The 15,965-nt window shown below is 40.0% G+C and overlaps 2 protein-coding genes across 3 annotated transcripts in view; one reads left to right on the top strand and one right to left on the bottom strand.

The window, feature by feature from the left end:
* The first annotated feature begins 581 nt into the window (after window positions 1–581).
* Window positions 582–3,410, top strand: PSMD10 (proteasome 26S subunit, non-ATPase 10). Its single transcript, XM_005419915.1, has 4 exons — window positions 582–587; window positions 762–908; window positions 1,021–1,187; window positions 2,186–3,410. Exons 1-4 carry the CDS (start codon window positions 582–584, stop codon window positions 2,337–2,339), a joined length of 474 nt encoding a protein of 157 aa, XP_005419972.1. The 3' UTR covers window positions 2,340–3,410.
* Window positions 3,411–6,024: 2,614 nt separating this feature from the next.
* The window catches only part of VSIG1 (V-set and immunoglobulin domain containing 1), a 21,633-nt gene continuing 11,692 nt past the window's right edge, over window positions 6,025–15,965 (bottom strand). For both annotated transcript variants that reach the window (XM_005419824.2, XM_005419825.2), the window contains 5 exons: window positions 11,857–12,055; window positions 10,229–10,384; window positions 9,458–9,577; window positions 8,598–8,724; window positions 6,025–7,169 (listed from right to left, as the gene is read on the bottom strand). In XM_005419824.2, coding sequence (XP_005419881.1) covers window positions 6,986–7,169; window positions 8,598–8,724; window positions 9,458–9,577; window positions 10,229–10,384; window positions 11,857–12,055 — 786 coding nt within the window. In that variant the 3' untranslated portion in view covers window positions 6,025–6,985. The remainder of the gene's footprint in view (window positions 7,170–8,597; window positions 8,725–9,457; window positions 9,578–10,228; window positions 10,385–11,856; window positions 12,056–15,965) is intronic.

The following is a 15,965-nucleotide window of genomic DNA, read 5'->3' as shown; positions in this document are numbered from 1 at the left end:
GGGATCTGGCACTTGGGCTGGTCCCGGCTGCTCTGGGTGCGCTGGGCAGGCAGGGTGAAGTGTTCCACATTTAGAAATAGGTGTGAGGAGGAGATTTCAGACTTGCTTATTGTCCTGGAATTTTAAGAGAGCTGTATTTATGAAGGAAGTTGCAAAACCACGGGTGTTTGGGTAGTTCTTGGTGCTTTCGCATTGCCTTTATCTCTGTGTGATCTCTCAAATATGTTATGCCAAATCATGAGGCAGCCTGAAGATCTCTCACACTGGGGAAGGCAGTAATAAAGCAGGTGCAGGTTCAGTGATTTCACAGTTGGAAAGGAGATGGCCTGCTCCTGTTCTAGAGGAAGAGTTGAAATATTTGTATCCATTATAAAGCATCCTTAAAGAAGAACTTGTCTCATCAGTTTAGAGAGTAGGATATAGAAAAAGTTGTTAACACCCTTTTCTACTACTGCTGTTTGTTCTTAAAAAGGCATTAGTGTAAATTCTGCAGGGACAAAGTCTTCTGCAAAGATACCATGCATAACTGCCTAGCAGAAGTGATTTCTGTCATTTAACTGGCAGCTTTTTCCAGGTACTGAATGCAGGTATGTACGAAGACATGAGCCTTGCATCTAGTGAAAATCAGTAATATTTTAGCTTTGCACTGGTAAGAATATGAGCAGTGTGAGTGGTTCAGGTTTGTCTGGCTTATACATTATCATGTTTTTCTGCCTGAAACTCGTGGTTTGAATAATGTGGATTTCTTCTTGCCTCTGTAGGCTGGTTGGACTCCCCTACACATTGCTGCTTCAGCAGGCCGTGATGAAATTGTGAAAGCCCTCATTGCTAAGGGTGCTCATGTAAATGCTGTCAATCAGAATGGCTGCACGCCCCTGCATTATGCAGCCTCCAAAAATAAGCAGGAGGTATGTTTACCTAAGTTTACCTACTGGAGCTGGTGGTGTTCTTGGAAGAAGGATTTAGGTATATTAAGCCCGCATCCTCCTCCCCTGCTCCTTTCTCTCTCAACATGCTCAGATTGCAATCATGCTTTTGGAGAATGGAGCAGATCCAGATGCAACAGATCATTTTGAATCCACCCCGTTACACAGAGCAGCAGCCAAAGGAAACCTAAAAATGGTACAGATCCTTGTGCAGCACAATGCAACTTTGGATATACGGGACTCTGAAGGGAATACTCCTCTGTAAGTAATTTATTATTTTTATTTTCCTTAATATAGCGTAATCTCTGTGAAATGTCCATCACTTCAATGTCTTTTTCTTTCTTTAATTTTTTGTTGCTTCAAAATACACTCTTACTTCACATCCCTGTGCAATTAAAAAGTATTTCAGAAAGTCATACTTAGTATTTTGCCATAGTGGTCTGTACATGCATACTTTAACTTGTGTTACTGCATCCACTTAGAGTGTAGAACACGTTTTTTATTAATCTGGAATACATTAGTTGTTGCTACAGGGTAGAAAGTGAGCTAATGACATCAGAGGAAACTGGTCTTGCAGGCTGGTCTACTCTGTCCTGCCAAGCAAGAACTCATTTCAGAAGCTTTTCTTCACCTTTCTAAAGAAAATAAGTTGCAATTGAAGTACAATCAGCCTGGTGTTTATTGTCACCTTAGAGATCAATTTGAATCTGTAAGGGTTACAGCTACTTTGAAGTTGCTGTCAAAACCACAGTGGAATCCAGATTGTGCTGTGAATAAGATCAAGCAGTAAGTTTTAGCTGTACATAAACCCCAGTATGGCCCTGGAATGCACACAGTTCTTCCTAGGACACTGCCAAATGGAAAAAAGCGTTTGCTGCATTTGCAGTAACTCCTTATTTTTTAGCATCAGACAATTTATTTCTCACCTTCAATTTAATAGAGATTGCCATTTTCCATTCTCACCATGGATTATGTTCTCTTTAGCTTTGCTGACTGCAGAGCCAAATCCTAACCCAAAGAACTGTCTTAACATTGCAAGGAGAGCAGCAGGAGGAATGTTCTTGAGTTGCTTAATGACAGCAGAGGGACTGGACAGCAAGCTTTGGAATCTGTCTAGGTAGTTGGCTGCTTGTGGATTTGTTGTTTTCAGATGTATCTCCCCCCAACATTGACACTGTCATTTTGACAAGGTGTAATTATTGCTCTTTACAAGCTTGGACAGTTTAACAGTGGCTCTGGGTTTCTTGTTCTCACTGCAGTCATTTAGCCTGCGATGAAGAGAGAGTGGAGGAGGCAAAGCTGCTCGTGTCTCATGGTGCAAGTATTCACATTGAGAATAAAGAAGATCTGACCCCTCTGAAAGTGGCAAAGGGAGGCCTGGGAGCCATCCTTAAAAGAATGGTGGAAGGCTAGAGGGGGCTTCACTTGAGTCTGTCTCCTGTTGCACTTCTGCTTAGGATTGCAAACTTCATATTTTGATAGTTCATCTGGGATGTCATGTGTGGTATCAGCATGGTAATGAAATGTTTTTATTGAAGCTGTCCTTCAAGTGCAGTGCCAAAACTCTTTGTACTTCCTGTTAATTAAATCGTTCACTGACTTTAAAGTATTTTTCAATATCTTGCAGTTTTCTTTCAGTTTACAGTGTGATGTGTATAAATGTGGTATTCCTTCTACTTCAGATCCCAATTTAGAATTATTTCTTTCAAGAAACAGGACCAAAAATGTTTTAACCATTTAAAGCCAATTTTTGTTTTCTTCTAGAATCTTTGGTTTTTTCTCTTAGCCTTTGTGATTTCTGTGGGGGGTTTTGTCTGTGTTTTGTGGGTACTGATTGTCTTGCTCCCGATGATTCTAGGCTACACTGTATTTCTCTTTGTAGAATGCAGTTTGCTTAGTTACTTAGATAATTGTATCCATTTTTGCTACTCTTGGTGTATTAAGTGAAATCTGAGAGTGTTTAAAGCTTTTCTGTTGTTACTGGCTGTTAACCTGTTTTTCTCTGAGTCTTTAAATACATGTATTTGATGAAGTGCACTGGACTGCTTGCAGAATGCAGGCACAGTTTCAGAGTTACCTCTGCAAATACACTGTTTTATAATGGATGGCTCTGGATACTCCTCTGGGATGTACTTCAACTTTAATATTTTTTCTTCTTGTTCCTTTTGAAGGTTTCTTTTTCTGTTCTCTTTGACTCCCATATGCAGCACTGACACTTGCAGTTTACCATCTTATTTTATAACAGAAGCCTGGTTTAACTTTTATTTACTCATAGCAAATCCTGATATTAAGTTATTACAAGGCAGAGCTAAGAAGGTAGAACATGAAAAGTGACCTCCTGTCCTGTTGTTGTTAAGATAATTTTGACACCAGTGGTTAGATTTCCACTTGAACAAAGAATGAAATTCTGTGAAATAAAGAACTTTCCTAAACAACAGTCTTTGGTATTATAAAACTTTATTAAACTGACATGTAAGAAAACCAGTATTTTCTAAGTAGCTTGTATGTTTGGGGTGTGAACAACAAGATGAAACCCTGCCATCCATTACACAGTATGGAAATGCAACATGTTTGCTCTTCAGCCTCAAGGAAAGGGTGAAATGCAAGCTGGCAGTTTCTACAGTTGGACTTGTAGGGGTTAAGGTAATGCACTTTATTTTGGCAAGCAAGACAGACACTTACAACCAACAAATACCTTCACCTTTAAATGTATCTTAGAACACAAAATGCAGGTTAAATTTCACTGAGAGGACTTATTAAGAGCAGGAGGAATAACTTGCCTGTACAGTAAACTCTGGCCATGCAGACCTTGATTGAAGGAGGAATCTGACTGAGTAAATGTTTCTTATACGTTGCACAGGCATGGCTGAAAATTTGATTTGAGTTCTAATCAAAACAGAGCTAAGAGTTCTGTGTTCATTCTTGGTTTTTGTATAGCAAAAACCCTGCAAAACCCTGCTCTGTAGCTTTGTAAATCTGCTTCCTTACGAGATGGTGGCTTGAATGTTGGCTTAGTTTCTGGTGTCCATATTAATGATCCATACTCCCTAAGAGAAGATAAATGGGCCATGCAGCACAGACTGTTGGAATACCTAAAGCTTATTCTGAAAAATCTTTGTGCATCCTGCATATCTCTGCAGGGTTGTAGAGCTACACACTGTGGATCAGTACCTAATTGGACTTGTGCTTTGCCAAGAGTATCAGTGGGGAGCTGGGAATGGTGCCTCATCCTTCTCAATAAACTTTAGATAAACACCAAAATGAGAACAAACATCTGCCAGAAGGCTTATAGAAAACACCACACTATGGTAAGAAAGTCCAAATACATGTTATTTTCCTTATCTCCTTGCTCCCAGCAGCCTGTTTTGCTTCTTATTTTGCCTTTTTACTACCATCTGTTACTCACTGGTGGTTAGACGTATGAGAGGAGTCATTAGTCAAGAATGTGGTGAATTGTTCCTTTCTTTTATGTGAAAACTTAGACATAACTTGAGCAATTTCTACTTTTTGAACTAATATAAAACCTGTGGTGTTCTAGGAAGGCTGTACCATCTATAGAAGTTAGTGACAATTTCACCAGTATAAGCTCCTGTCTTACTGTAGCAAGTTAGGTAAGGAATACCAGCAGATAAATGTGGGAAGTGAGATGAAGAAAAGATTAAAAGAAATATAACCACATTATAGAATCCCCTCTTGAATCACAGTAGTGCTGCTGGAGAGATGTGGAAGCTGGAAAGGTGTAGCAGTAAGATCAATGTGACAAAAACACATACATGCAGGAAATGGCTTTGAAAGAACTAATGCAGCTATAGCAGTGACATGAAGCCATTAATCTTTTCCTATGAAGGGCAAGAATAAAAGAAGGCTTAGGAATGTCAGATAAAGTATTTTAAATTATTGCTGTCAGCCAAGCCTTTGGACCAATAATTGATTTGAATTATATCATCAGGAAACACCTTCAGTAAGAAATAGTACCCAAAGAGCAGCAGGTAGTACTGACTGTTCCTTTGCTGTTTCTGAGTCTGTTTAATGTCATCATCCTGTAGGTTTGCACAAATTGGCTGTCAATATCAGATATTTTCAGTAAGCTGCTTAACCTGGATGGCAGGATGTGAGGGAGGAATTTGGCCTGGCACAGAGTCAATAACAGCTGCCTGGTTAAGGAGGTTTCTGTATAGATCCCAATTTGGGATTTACCCTGGATATTTTGGGAAAAGAGGAGTCTGAGGATCCACTGCTACAATGTGGCAGTATTGGTACTAGCAGGGTGTGACCCTCACAGACTGGCACAAAGAGGTTTTTGGCTAAAATAGTGTTAGAAGAATACCATTAATGCTATTTTAGTCTGGAATGTAGCTAACATTTTGATGTGACATGCCTATCAAAGAAAAATATTTGGAAGTCAGAAAACTGAGGAAAGAGCAATGAATACAATTATGCTTGAAGATCCAAATAAATATTAACTAGGATCTCATGCCTTACATCCTTAAATTTTGCCGCATATTTTTTTCCTTTTATATATATCTTTTTTTATAACTCACTATTTTGAAAAATGTACTTAGAGCTATAGGAACTGAAGCTGAAAGTTTTAGCCCAGAAATCTTAAATGTTGCATATAACTAAAGTTTCTAGTCTAGGAACAGTCACCAAAGGATTTATGAATATTAGATCCTATGAAAGACTTAAGTGCCAAAAAACTCAAGATCCCTGAGCCAGATATGTTTTCCTGCAGTGCATGAGACTGAAGCAGTGTCTGCCTGTATCAGCAAGGCTGTGGGTCTGCATTTGCCTGAGCCCCATGGTCCTTGAGCTTTTCTGGGAGTATTATCTTTGCCTTTATGAAAAACTGAGTTTGTGTAACCTTAGAAATGAGGCCCAGGGAGAAGGATTGTCTGGTGACCCAGGTGTGTATGGTTCAATTCCCTTTTCTTCTTCCAAGAGGGCACTCATGGCTCAACTGCTGGCTCTCAGTGTCATTGCTGGTATGCTTTGCACCACGTACTTCCCTCTTGATGCTTTCACCTATAGAAGATGGATTGTTACACTGGGATAAGAGACCAGGAGAAAAATAGCCTGAGTTTGTTGCTTAGTGGGTAGGACTAGCCTGGAAAGAGATTTAAATCGTCTCAGACAGAGGAAGCAATCAAAACTCATGTGTTGTACAGAAGGCAGTATGACTCCTAAGTTTTGAAAGCAGCTATATCTGTGTGTCATGAGGAATGTGCTGCTGTGCATGCCTATTGGAACAGCCTTGCAAAGGATTTAGATCTCCAGCTCCTGTTGTGTACAACAGTCATTTGTGTCTGAACTGGGTACCCAAATGCCAATTCCATTAAAAAGAAAACCTGAATTGCTGAAACAGACAATTCTGGAACACTGGCACCCTTGGGAGCTTTAGGCCAAGAAGGTTACTGTTAACAGAATGTTCTCCATGTTAGGCAGCAACAGGATAAAATTTTCCAGGATTTTTTTTTTTTTTAGCTTAGGTGGAATTCAGACCCACAGGATTTCCTTGACTCAAGTCTTAACATCTGTTAAGATGTTAACAGATGTTTCAGCATTCTGATGACATTAATGTAACCTCTTTTTACTTCTGATGTGCAAAATCAGTTCCTTGAAGCACTGCAATGTACTGGCCATGATTACTTGGTGCACGTGAAGCAGGCTGGCTAACACTGTTTCTGGACAAGGCTGCTGTGGTTCTGAACTCTGTGCACACAGCATTACTGGTAATTCACTGGAAAGCTCTTACTTTGACAAATTCTTCATGCCATTTCCTAATTAGTTTTGCAAAATAGGTTGATGTTGATGATACTCTTTTCATACTTAAATTTTTGTACAGTATAACTAGATAATAAAAGAAATTTGGTTCACTTTGAAGGCCAAATCTTCTGCTATTTATGAAGTGCCTGTGTAACAGACCCTTTTTGATCCGCCCCAGTGGGTCACAATAGAAATGCCTTGAATCCGAGTTTTAGTCATGCTCCTGTGTTAATTCAATGACAACAATTTTTGTACAAAGGGGTCCAAAGGTGACAAAGAAAACTCTATTATAAACTCTAGGCTGTTTCTTCTTTTTCTGCTTCTTGCTTCTCATCATTTTCAGGTGTTGCAGGAGGTGCTGTTTCATCAACACTTGGGTATTCATTTGTTGCATTGCTCGATGGAACTGTGGTCACAGGAATGTTTTCTTCATTGGGTACCTGAACATAGTCTGCATTGGATTGTTTCTGAACCATTTCTCTGCAGAAAGACAGGATTAGGATTGTGATCTCACATGCTGAAATCCCATGTACACTACAGTCTTTCAAAATAATGAATCTTTGTATTTGCTATCTGAACAGTGACTCTGATGTTATGATGACAGTTTCAAGATTGTGTGAACAGGTTACAATACATGCTGAGATGCTGAGACAGAAAGACTGACAGCATATTAGCTAGAAAGACATCTGCATTGATGGTTTAAGTGATACCATTAGAACAAAATAGATGTTAGTATGTTTAAATGTTATGCCAGGGAAGTGGAAAGGGAAACTGAGTGCTGGCAGCATCTGAGGAGTGATAGCAAAATTTGCTGCTTCATGTGAACTTTCTGGGAAATTCCATGTAGATCTGGTATCCCATTGAAGGGCATGAAAAATAGAGTTCAGTCAGAAAAGAATTATGAAAAGACTGAAATCTGGAAAGGTAATATAAAATATATTTAGTATTTTAGAAAATATGGAAAGCTAGAAAAATATTTTTAGTAACAGGTATTAATTCCTTTTGTCTTATCAAAACGATAATAAACCAACTCCCAATACTGAAGCACTTTCACATGGTAAAAAATATCAGATGCTAGTGGATTAATTCAATGCAGTAAGATTTATTAGGATCCAAGTACAAAACTAGGTGTTAATGCTACATCAATTGAAAGCAGAAATCAGGTGCATGAGCGACTGATCACTGGTCTGGGCTAGCAGAATTCTGTATTAGGGAGTCTTAAACCTGTGCTACAGGGAAGTCACAGGTTTTTTTTCTGGCCTCAACTATATGTAGTTATTTAGCATTTTACATCAATGGGCTGAATACAGCCTGTATAGTGCATGAGATTATCCCTATTCTGAAGATTTGGCAATTTAAGGGAAAAATGAGTGACCAAAGCACAGAGAAGAAAACATCTCCAGGGCAGGATCAAAATGGACATTCTGGGCTCCGTTCTGTTGTCTAAACCTTTTGTTTCCTGCAATCTGAGATGCCTGGGAGTATCCCAAGTGTGTGTCCTGTAATTTCAGATAGCACTGACCTGAGCCCTCTGTGTTTAAATTTCAGTAAATTTCCTGAGGTGACCCTTAGCTGCTCTTTCTTTTTTACTTCCTCCACCTGCATTTAACAGACCCCATTAACTTTAACTCTAAAGAGCTGTTTTTATAACTTGTCACTTTAGTTTGTGTTGTTTAAAAACATTTACTTCACTGTTTCAGATACTAAGTGGAAGCTGCCTGTTAAAACAGGGAAGAGGGCAATGGCACTTTCTGCTAAAAGAGCAACAGGTAAAAAGTCCCCCAAAAGCAGATGTTCACTCTGGAAGTTTTCTCAAAACTTGTATTATGCATTTTACTTTAGTTCTGAATTAGCAGCAGTGCTTTACAGAAATAATTGTCTTAAAATGAAGTAAACAGAAATTCTTACTGCATCTCATTATTTGGTGACTTCCTATTTTTTGCCTTCTTGGTAAAGACCCAGACAATAATGCAGATTATAGCAGCTGCCAGAATTGCTCCAATCAGTGCTCCAGCAACAATACCCCCATCTGAATCTGCAAAGGAAAGAAAAAGATTACTTGACTTTTAAAGAAGTAGCAGTATAGCAAAATCCCATGGAAATTTATTGCAGGAGCCTTTAGCAGAAAGAAGGGATAGGATTCAAAGAACTCTTTGCAGGATGGTGGCCAAAGATGCTCCAGGAAAGTGAGAGCTCTGTGCTCAGGTGGTCTTAGCTGCCTCCTCTCTCATTGGGTAGCTCCCCATCCCAACAAACTCCCTGTTTGTGCCTGGCTAAGGGAATCATTGGGCTGTAATACCGACAGTAGGTTAAAGCCTTTGCTTTTCAATCATTGCAAACACATCCTGAAATCCAGGCTGCCTTTATTTCTGCCTTTCAGCTAGTGGTCACATCTCCAGTGCCCCAGTCCTTGTACTGCCACATTTCACTGATGGTTGTATTTTCTGGGGTGGGGAGGCCTCAGTGGGACGGTTGGCTGGAAGAAACTGCTCAAAACTACTTGTCTGTCTATTCTCAGTAAAGACTCTGCAGTCAGAACCAGGTCCAGCTCCTGCTCCTTGCAGTAAATTAAGGTGAGGATGTTAAATCAGTTTTCTAGGTTGTCGTAAAGCCTGGGCAGGTCTGCATGAAAACTCCAGAGCTCTCCAAATCCTGTTCTGTTCTTACTTGGAAAAAAAAATCTAATCTTCAAAGTTGTTGAAGAATTTTCCTGCAAGCTGTGCATGTCCTCCATCAAAGGTGTGATTGCTTTGGTGTGTTTTACTCACGTTTTGCTGTTAGGTCCAGCTCACAGGTGCTGTTCCCCAGCAGGTTGCTGGCTATGCACCGATAGTAGCCAGTTTCAAAGGTGGTGAGGTTGCCAATGTAAAGGATGCCAGAGTTTGGATCTGTGACAAGTGGGGAGCGGGTACACATTACTGTTTTTATTCTGTAGAGGCAAACAGTTCTCTCTAGTGGGTAATACAGAGGTATTCAGGTATTAGAAAAAGGGTTGACCAATTACTGATTTATTTGTGTGGTTTTTTAATATTCTTTAAAATAAAACATTTACCTTCCTTGAAAATTGCTCCAGTGGATTCTTTAGGGGTGTATTAGAAACCCCTGCTCTGCCAACCAGTCTGGCTGATGTTTTACCCACACTGATACTGTGATTGTCTGTGTAACTCCACAAATGAAAGTGTAACAGGTCCAGAAAATTTCTGGGAGGGAAGGATGTGCTAGTACTTGAATGACAAATTGATTCAACTTGAATTCATTCAAAGTTTCAAGGGAAGAGAGATGTAAAGACATACATATTTTTCTCATTTTAACAATTTAAAGACATGGACAGGAATTCAACTTTTTTTTTAATACATTAAATAGAAAAGGCATCCTGTGGTTTTGACAGCTGTCAGTTGATTTGAATAAGTAAAAATATGATTCTGACATTGACTATTGAAAGAGGAGGATTAATTTTAATTAGCCTGTGTGATACACAGCATTTGGAATGCTGGAATTTCAGATCCTGAACATGGTGTGTTAGTCCTGTGGTTACATACCAAGTTGTTCTGTCACAGGCTTGAGGGTGTTCTCATCGACCTTGTACCAGTGGTAGGTGGGGCGAGGCAACCCCTCTTCACAGTTGCATAGGAGGTAGATCAGATGGCCTTTTTCAGGGGTTCCTTCTACTTTGCAGAAAGGTTTTGATGGTTTGACTGTAAAATAAGAACAGACACATCAGGAGTGAACACCTGGGCTGCAAACATCCACCTCCAGTTCTAGTACCGAGCTGTTGTGAGCAAAGAGATGAACCCCCTCTACAGATTTCCATCCAAAAGCAGAGTCTCGTTCATGCAACTGACCAAGCCTCTCCCATAAAAAAAAATTGAGTAATATTAAATATATGTACATGGCCTAGGATAGAGTTTTATTATCTTTCATTTGCATATTAACTGCTAGGGAGGTGTTGAAACTACAACTATCAATTCTTTTCACTCACTACTACTCACTATTCTCCATACACCATTCTGCCACATAGCAACATCATTTTATTTAGAGCCATGGCAGGATCTTTTCCACAGAGAGGGAGAGGATCAAGGCCCAATTATTTCAGTATATTAACAGTTGTGAAGGAAATAAATCAGCTATAGTTCTGTTAAAAATGTATCCATTTTCATATAATGTCCTCACTTTGCACAAAAGGGAAGATTCTGTCTTCACTTACACCCATTGTTTTTAATTTCCTACCTCCAGAAATGCTTTTGTGGTTCTTTAGAGTGCTGTCAAGGAAAATTACCAGCAATGAAAGCAGCCCAAACCAACAACTTTTCTTGGTTTTCATATAGAAAATGTAATCTTTTATTCAACTGCTCCAAGATTTACTATTTGTTTCGGGAATTTTAGATTAGAATTATCAGTAGTACTTTGGTTTTTCAGGAAATCCATGGAAAGATTATTTTTTCTTATCCCTGGAAGATGGGCAAGTGATGCCAAGTTCATCTGCTTTTCATCCCTTCTGCTCTGCCTGTTCATGGTTGAATTATTGCTTTCTTTCACACAAAACAGACTTTGTACTACTTTCATTCAACAAATACTAAGTTTCTAGAGGTTTGGGGAATGTATGTGAGTCAGAACTCTTGGGCTGTGCTGTTGCCTCTCCCTAGATTTATGCAAAGCACCATGATTAAGATTAGGTACAATTAGCAAAGTTTTGGACTGTGCTGGTCCTGCGTGTAGCGGTTTCAGTGAGAAGTTGTCACTCCCAGCTAAAATGATGTTTTATTTTAACCAAAACTAGTATCACTTTGATTTCCAGTATGAAAAATGGAGCGAAGCTGGGTAATTCTAGCCACCCTGTTACCTGCTTACAGAAGGGAACTTTTTGAGAGCACAAAGGGACTCTGACGGGCAGTGGAGGGAGAGTGAGGTTTGCTGCAGCTGAGGCAAGGGCAGCCGTGGAGTGGGAGCAGGTCAGCTGTGGCTGGAAGCTAGAGGGCAGCCAGGCTCTGCTGCCTCCAGAGCCCTTGGAAATGCTGCAGCAGTGACTCAGGGAGCTCCCTCTGCATCATGGGCCTTGTTTACCACAGCCTGTTATTCCCTCTGGCCCTACCTATTTTGAGCTGTGAATTCAATGTTTCATAATATGGGATGAAAAGACAATACAGCAATAGAGAGGGGAGGCACTTACCCAGCACATTGACAATCACAGATTTTTGACTCTGTGCAGCATCACCCTGAGGGCTGAAAACTTCACAGGTGTAGGAACCAGTGTCTGAGGGCTGCATGTTGGAGATTGTTATTGATGCATTCCCTGGACTTGTTGAAGCTGTTATCCTGTTCTTAAATGCTCCATAGGAGTAAGATTGGCCTCCTGAATAATAATAGATCTGTGATAAAGAAACAATTGTTAGTTTAATAACAAAAGATCTTGCTGCTTTGTTTGGTACTCAGAATATATTTGATTTCTGATTAAAGCCAAGCAGTGTCACCCCTTTTCTTGCCTCCTCCCCCAAGAAAGCAGAAATGAAAGCACAGTACATTTGAATACATAGTTCTAAAGGTCCTTAAAAAACAAGCTTTTCAGAAATGGTATTTTTAATTGTGTAATTGACAGTAGCTAAATCTTTGTGGATACTCCAAGCACAAACTGATGCAATTGCAAAAACAAAAGCGAGACCGTTGACCATCAAATGACAATTTTGTGAAAAAATGCTAAGTCATGCACAGTGAATAATGGTATTAAGTGAAGCACTGATAATTTGTGATAGCATTAATAAGCAGCTCAGTAAAAGTTTATGACAAGGATGGACCTGTCATTGGAAAAAGTGAGTGGCTGCAGAAGTTTCCAGATACAGAATCTGGCAGAGGACTGAAATGAATTCACAAGACAAAGGTCTAAGCAAACAAGGCACCTGATCTGTTGGCAGTGAACTTGAAAGCCATGAGGATGCAGTACAAGAACAGAGCAGAGTCATCACACATGCAATTAGAGCAGCCATGCTGTTCTTGTTTGTGTCATCAGCTTTGGAGGCATTGTCATGGACTATCTTGGTTTTTTAAATTTTATATCAGGGAGGAAGTAAAGAATACCTGCTGGCCTCAGTGCTTGGGGGGTTCCTATTTGGGATCAAGGAGTTCCCCTTTTACTAAATAGTAAAAAAAATGGTTTGCCAAATGATAGGCACAGTTAAGATAAATGTTTCTAAGGAATGCAGCATTTCCTCCCAAATAAAAATTGCTGATTTAACATTGACTGATTTTACTGACTTCAGTAGCATCAATTGCTCCTAGCAGCATTATGGAGTAGAAGTGGCCTCATAATCCCAAACTTGTTGTCTGCTGAGGGAGAGGGGAGGTGGAATTGTGTTCACTGCAGAGCCTGGATGGCAGTCTGAGCCTTGGGCCCTGAGTGTGTTAGGAACTGCAGTATCTCATCTGCTCTGGGTAAGTATAGTAGTTCTCAAGGAGTACCTGCCCTCTGTCCAATCTAACTCTGCTCTGAAACCAAGACCTGAAAGAACAAAGATGTGGAAAACTACAATTCATTAATTGTTTTTCTGAGGTGTTAATGACAGTGTTGTATGAAAGTGACACTATTTGTGTAGGCAGTATGTTCCCCCTGTGTCTACATACACACCCTAGGCAAAGTGAACAGTTCCAGCACACTCAGGCATTTCACTGAACTTGTGAGAGGTGTCCATATAGAATTACAGGTTGTGACCCAAATAGATCTAACATTGTTCCTACGGGCAGTATTCCAGAATCATCAGTGAGGTTGAAGTAACAGCATGTTTTTTAATGGAAATAGTGGGAAAATGCTTGTAGGAAAAAATTTCACAGACTCTTCTTCACAGGCCATTCTCACTTGACTAGTATCAAAATTTCCTTTTGGTCAAAGTTCCCTGCCTTTTAGGGATACTGCAGATCCCTGGTGAGAAGTACAATTTGCTTTATTTTGCAGATCAACTGATTTCATTTTGAATTAGGAATATTAATTCTTAATTCTGTTTATCGTCCCTGATATGGTGTTGACTAAAGTCTTTAAGAAATGTTATCTAAAAGCCTTTATTAGCTTAAAGCAGGGTACACTCCAAAACTGTCAGAGCACAGCAGGTTTATGCAAAGATATGGCTTTGGAATGAAGGTCAGAATCAGCTTGCACAGCACCAGCAGCTCCAGGCCTGCAGCTTGGCCCTCTCTCAAGAGCAGTTTTGCATACTCCTCAGCCAGACTTTATCTTTCCCTGCCCCAGGATTACAAACACCAGGTACAATTGAGGCAGGGCTCTGAACACCAAAGCATTCCCAAGGTGTGGAACACTGCTGGCACAGTGGGGAAGTGTAAGAGGTCCAGGGTCAGCTCGATGACAGACCTGGTTAGAAAGTGCTGAAGCTGGATACTCCTCCCAGTTTCCATTGTGTGCATGTAATACCATCAGTTTTAAAACTGATTTTATGCTTTGCAAATGTCTAAAGATGGAACTCTATTGCCAAACCAGAGTCTGGATGGACACAATGTTATTCCCTGGGGAAGGAGAGTGCTCAAAATAGGGAGTCTGGTTTAAACAAATCACTCATCAAAAAAGTTGTCTACCTGGAATCACAAAAACACACTGGCCACATTTGTCTCATTCTACACTTATCTGAGTGTGAGCAATAGCTGAGTATTATTTATCACTGTTTCTTGCCAGAGTCTGAAGTTACAAGAACTGTGACTTCTGATTTCAGCCTCCTCTGAGGCTGATGTCCTGGATAGCTCTCAACAGTGATGGGCTGGATTTCCATCTCCTCTCCAAGTGCACTGTTGGAGCAGGGCAATGAAAGGGGTTCCATCAGCTCCGTACACTAATGTGACATTAAGCTCTACAATGATTTAAATGAAGTAATGTGTGTCTTGCTGCAGCATGAGAGGAGTGGCAGACCCATCATACCCTATTAAAGGCTTGGTTTTTGGAAAAAGGGGCTAAATTCTACTCAATCTACCTCAGAGTGATCTGGGATTATGTGAGAGTAAGGAGTAGCAGAAGGGGTCCATGGAATGCTCATTTAGATACAGCCCATCTTCCTGGGGATAAAACTGGCACTGCAAGTTGTAAATGCAGTTGGGACATGCCAGTAAACACTGCAGAGGAGCAAGTGCTCCTTGCTGTATTTGACCTGGAGTCAGGGTGAGTTACATGCTCAAGTCCTCATACAATGCACTGCCAAACTAATCCTGTGTTCTCTCCTTCTCAGTCAATGAATGCAGAGAAAATATTTTGCATATGCTGCTCAATCTGAGGCAGGTGTCAACATAGCAGAGATTATTTCTTCTCTTCATAGATTCAAACAGAGTCTTACTGGGTCACTCTTTGTCAGCCATGAACATAAAGGCAGTGAAACACTCAGGCAGTGCATTCAGTTCCTCTGCAGGCTCCTGCCTGTTCTCTGTTCTCTCCTGTTCCATGCTTATCTCCCTGGCTCTGGAGTTCATTGCCTGAAGGAAGGTGGTAAACACCAAAAGGGCTGAATAATGTTCTGATTAATTGCTGAGTGTATCTCTTGTCCCAGAGGTATGATTGGACTGTGTACACAGGAAATTTCATTTAAGAGGGATATGTTTCAGTTAATTGGCTGTGAATTCATAGTCCATTTTAAACAATACACTCAAAATGGATGTTTTAAACCCTGGTTCAAAGTGGTTTTATGCTGTCCTTGAAAAGCTGGTTTGTGGCTTTCAGAAAACTGAAATGAAAATCTTTGCAAAAGTGTTTTTATTCAAAAGTTAAAAAAATTGTTTTCTGTTGAAGATATGGAAAACTTTTTGGTTTTGGGCAACTGCCAGCTAATGTTTTCTCCTATAGACACACATCATTGACTTTTCTTTCCATATTACCTAAAATGTGTGTATATGGGAAAACTATATATTTAGTCAATGGTAATCTTTTTAATCTTGTGTGATAAATATATATCAAGTACACCATCTTGAATGCAAAAAACCACCAAAAACCACAAAAGAAATCTGCTGTGCTTCCCTTCAAACGAGCTTTTCATGTTCTCTAGCAAATCATGAGCAGCTGTAGTGAAGTTGATGATTTACCAGGGCAGAAACAATATTGAGGGTGCATTAATGGCTGTTGCTCCTCCTTACCAGCTAGTTTGTTCAGGCAAGTTACCATATAATGGTGTCTTTTCACATTTCCTGGAAGCAGCTGCCTGGGTGACTAATCAAACAACTGACAGAAAAAGGAGTGGAGATTATCACTTCTAAAACTGTTGTCCCTAAGAAGTTCATAATCTGAGACACTAGTTCCTGCTG

This window comes from Geospiza fortis, unplaced genomic scaffold (genome assembly GCF_000277835.1).
Source record: "Geospiza fortis unplaced genomic scaffold, GeoFor_1.0 scaffold157, whole genome shotgun sequence".
In the NCBI taxonomy this organism is placed as follows: domain Eukaryota; kingdom Metazoa; phylum Chordata; class Aves; order Passeriformes; family Thraupidae; genus Geospiza; species Geospiza fortis.
This window is presented reverse-complemented; position numbering and strand designations above follow the sequence as displayed.

What these genes read in the sequence shown, in the direction of transcription:
- PSMD10 (XM_005419915.1), top strand. An exon ending in CCTCCAAAAATAAGCAGGAG is followed by an intron (nt 909 to 1,020) that starts GTATGTTTACCT and finishes CAACATGCTCAG; the next exon opens with ATTGCAATCATGCTTTTGGA. An exon ending in TCTGAAGGGAATACTCCTCT is followed by an intron (nt 1,188 to 2,185) that starts GTAAGTAATTTA and finishes TTCTCACTGCAG; the next exon opens with TCATTTAGCCTGCGATGAAG.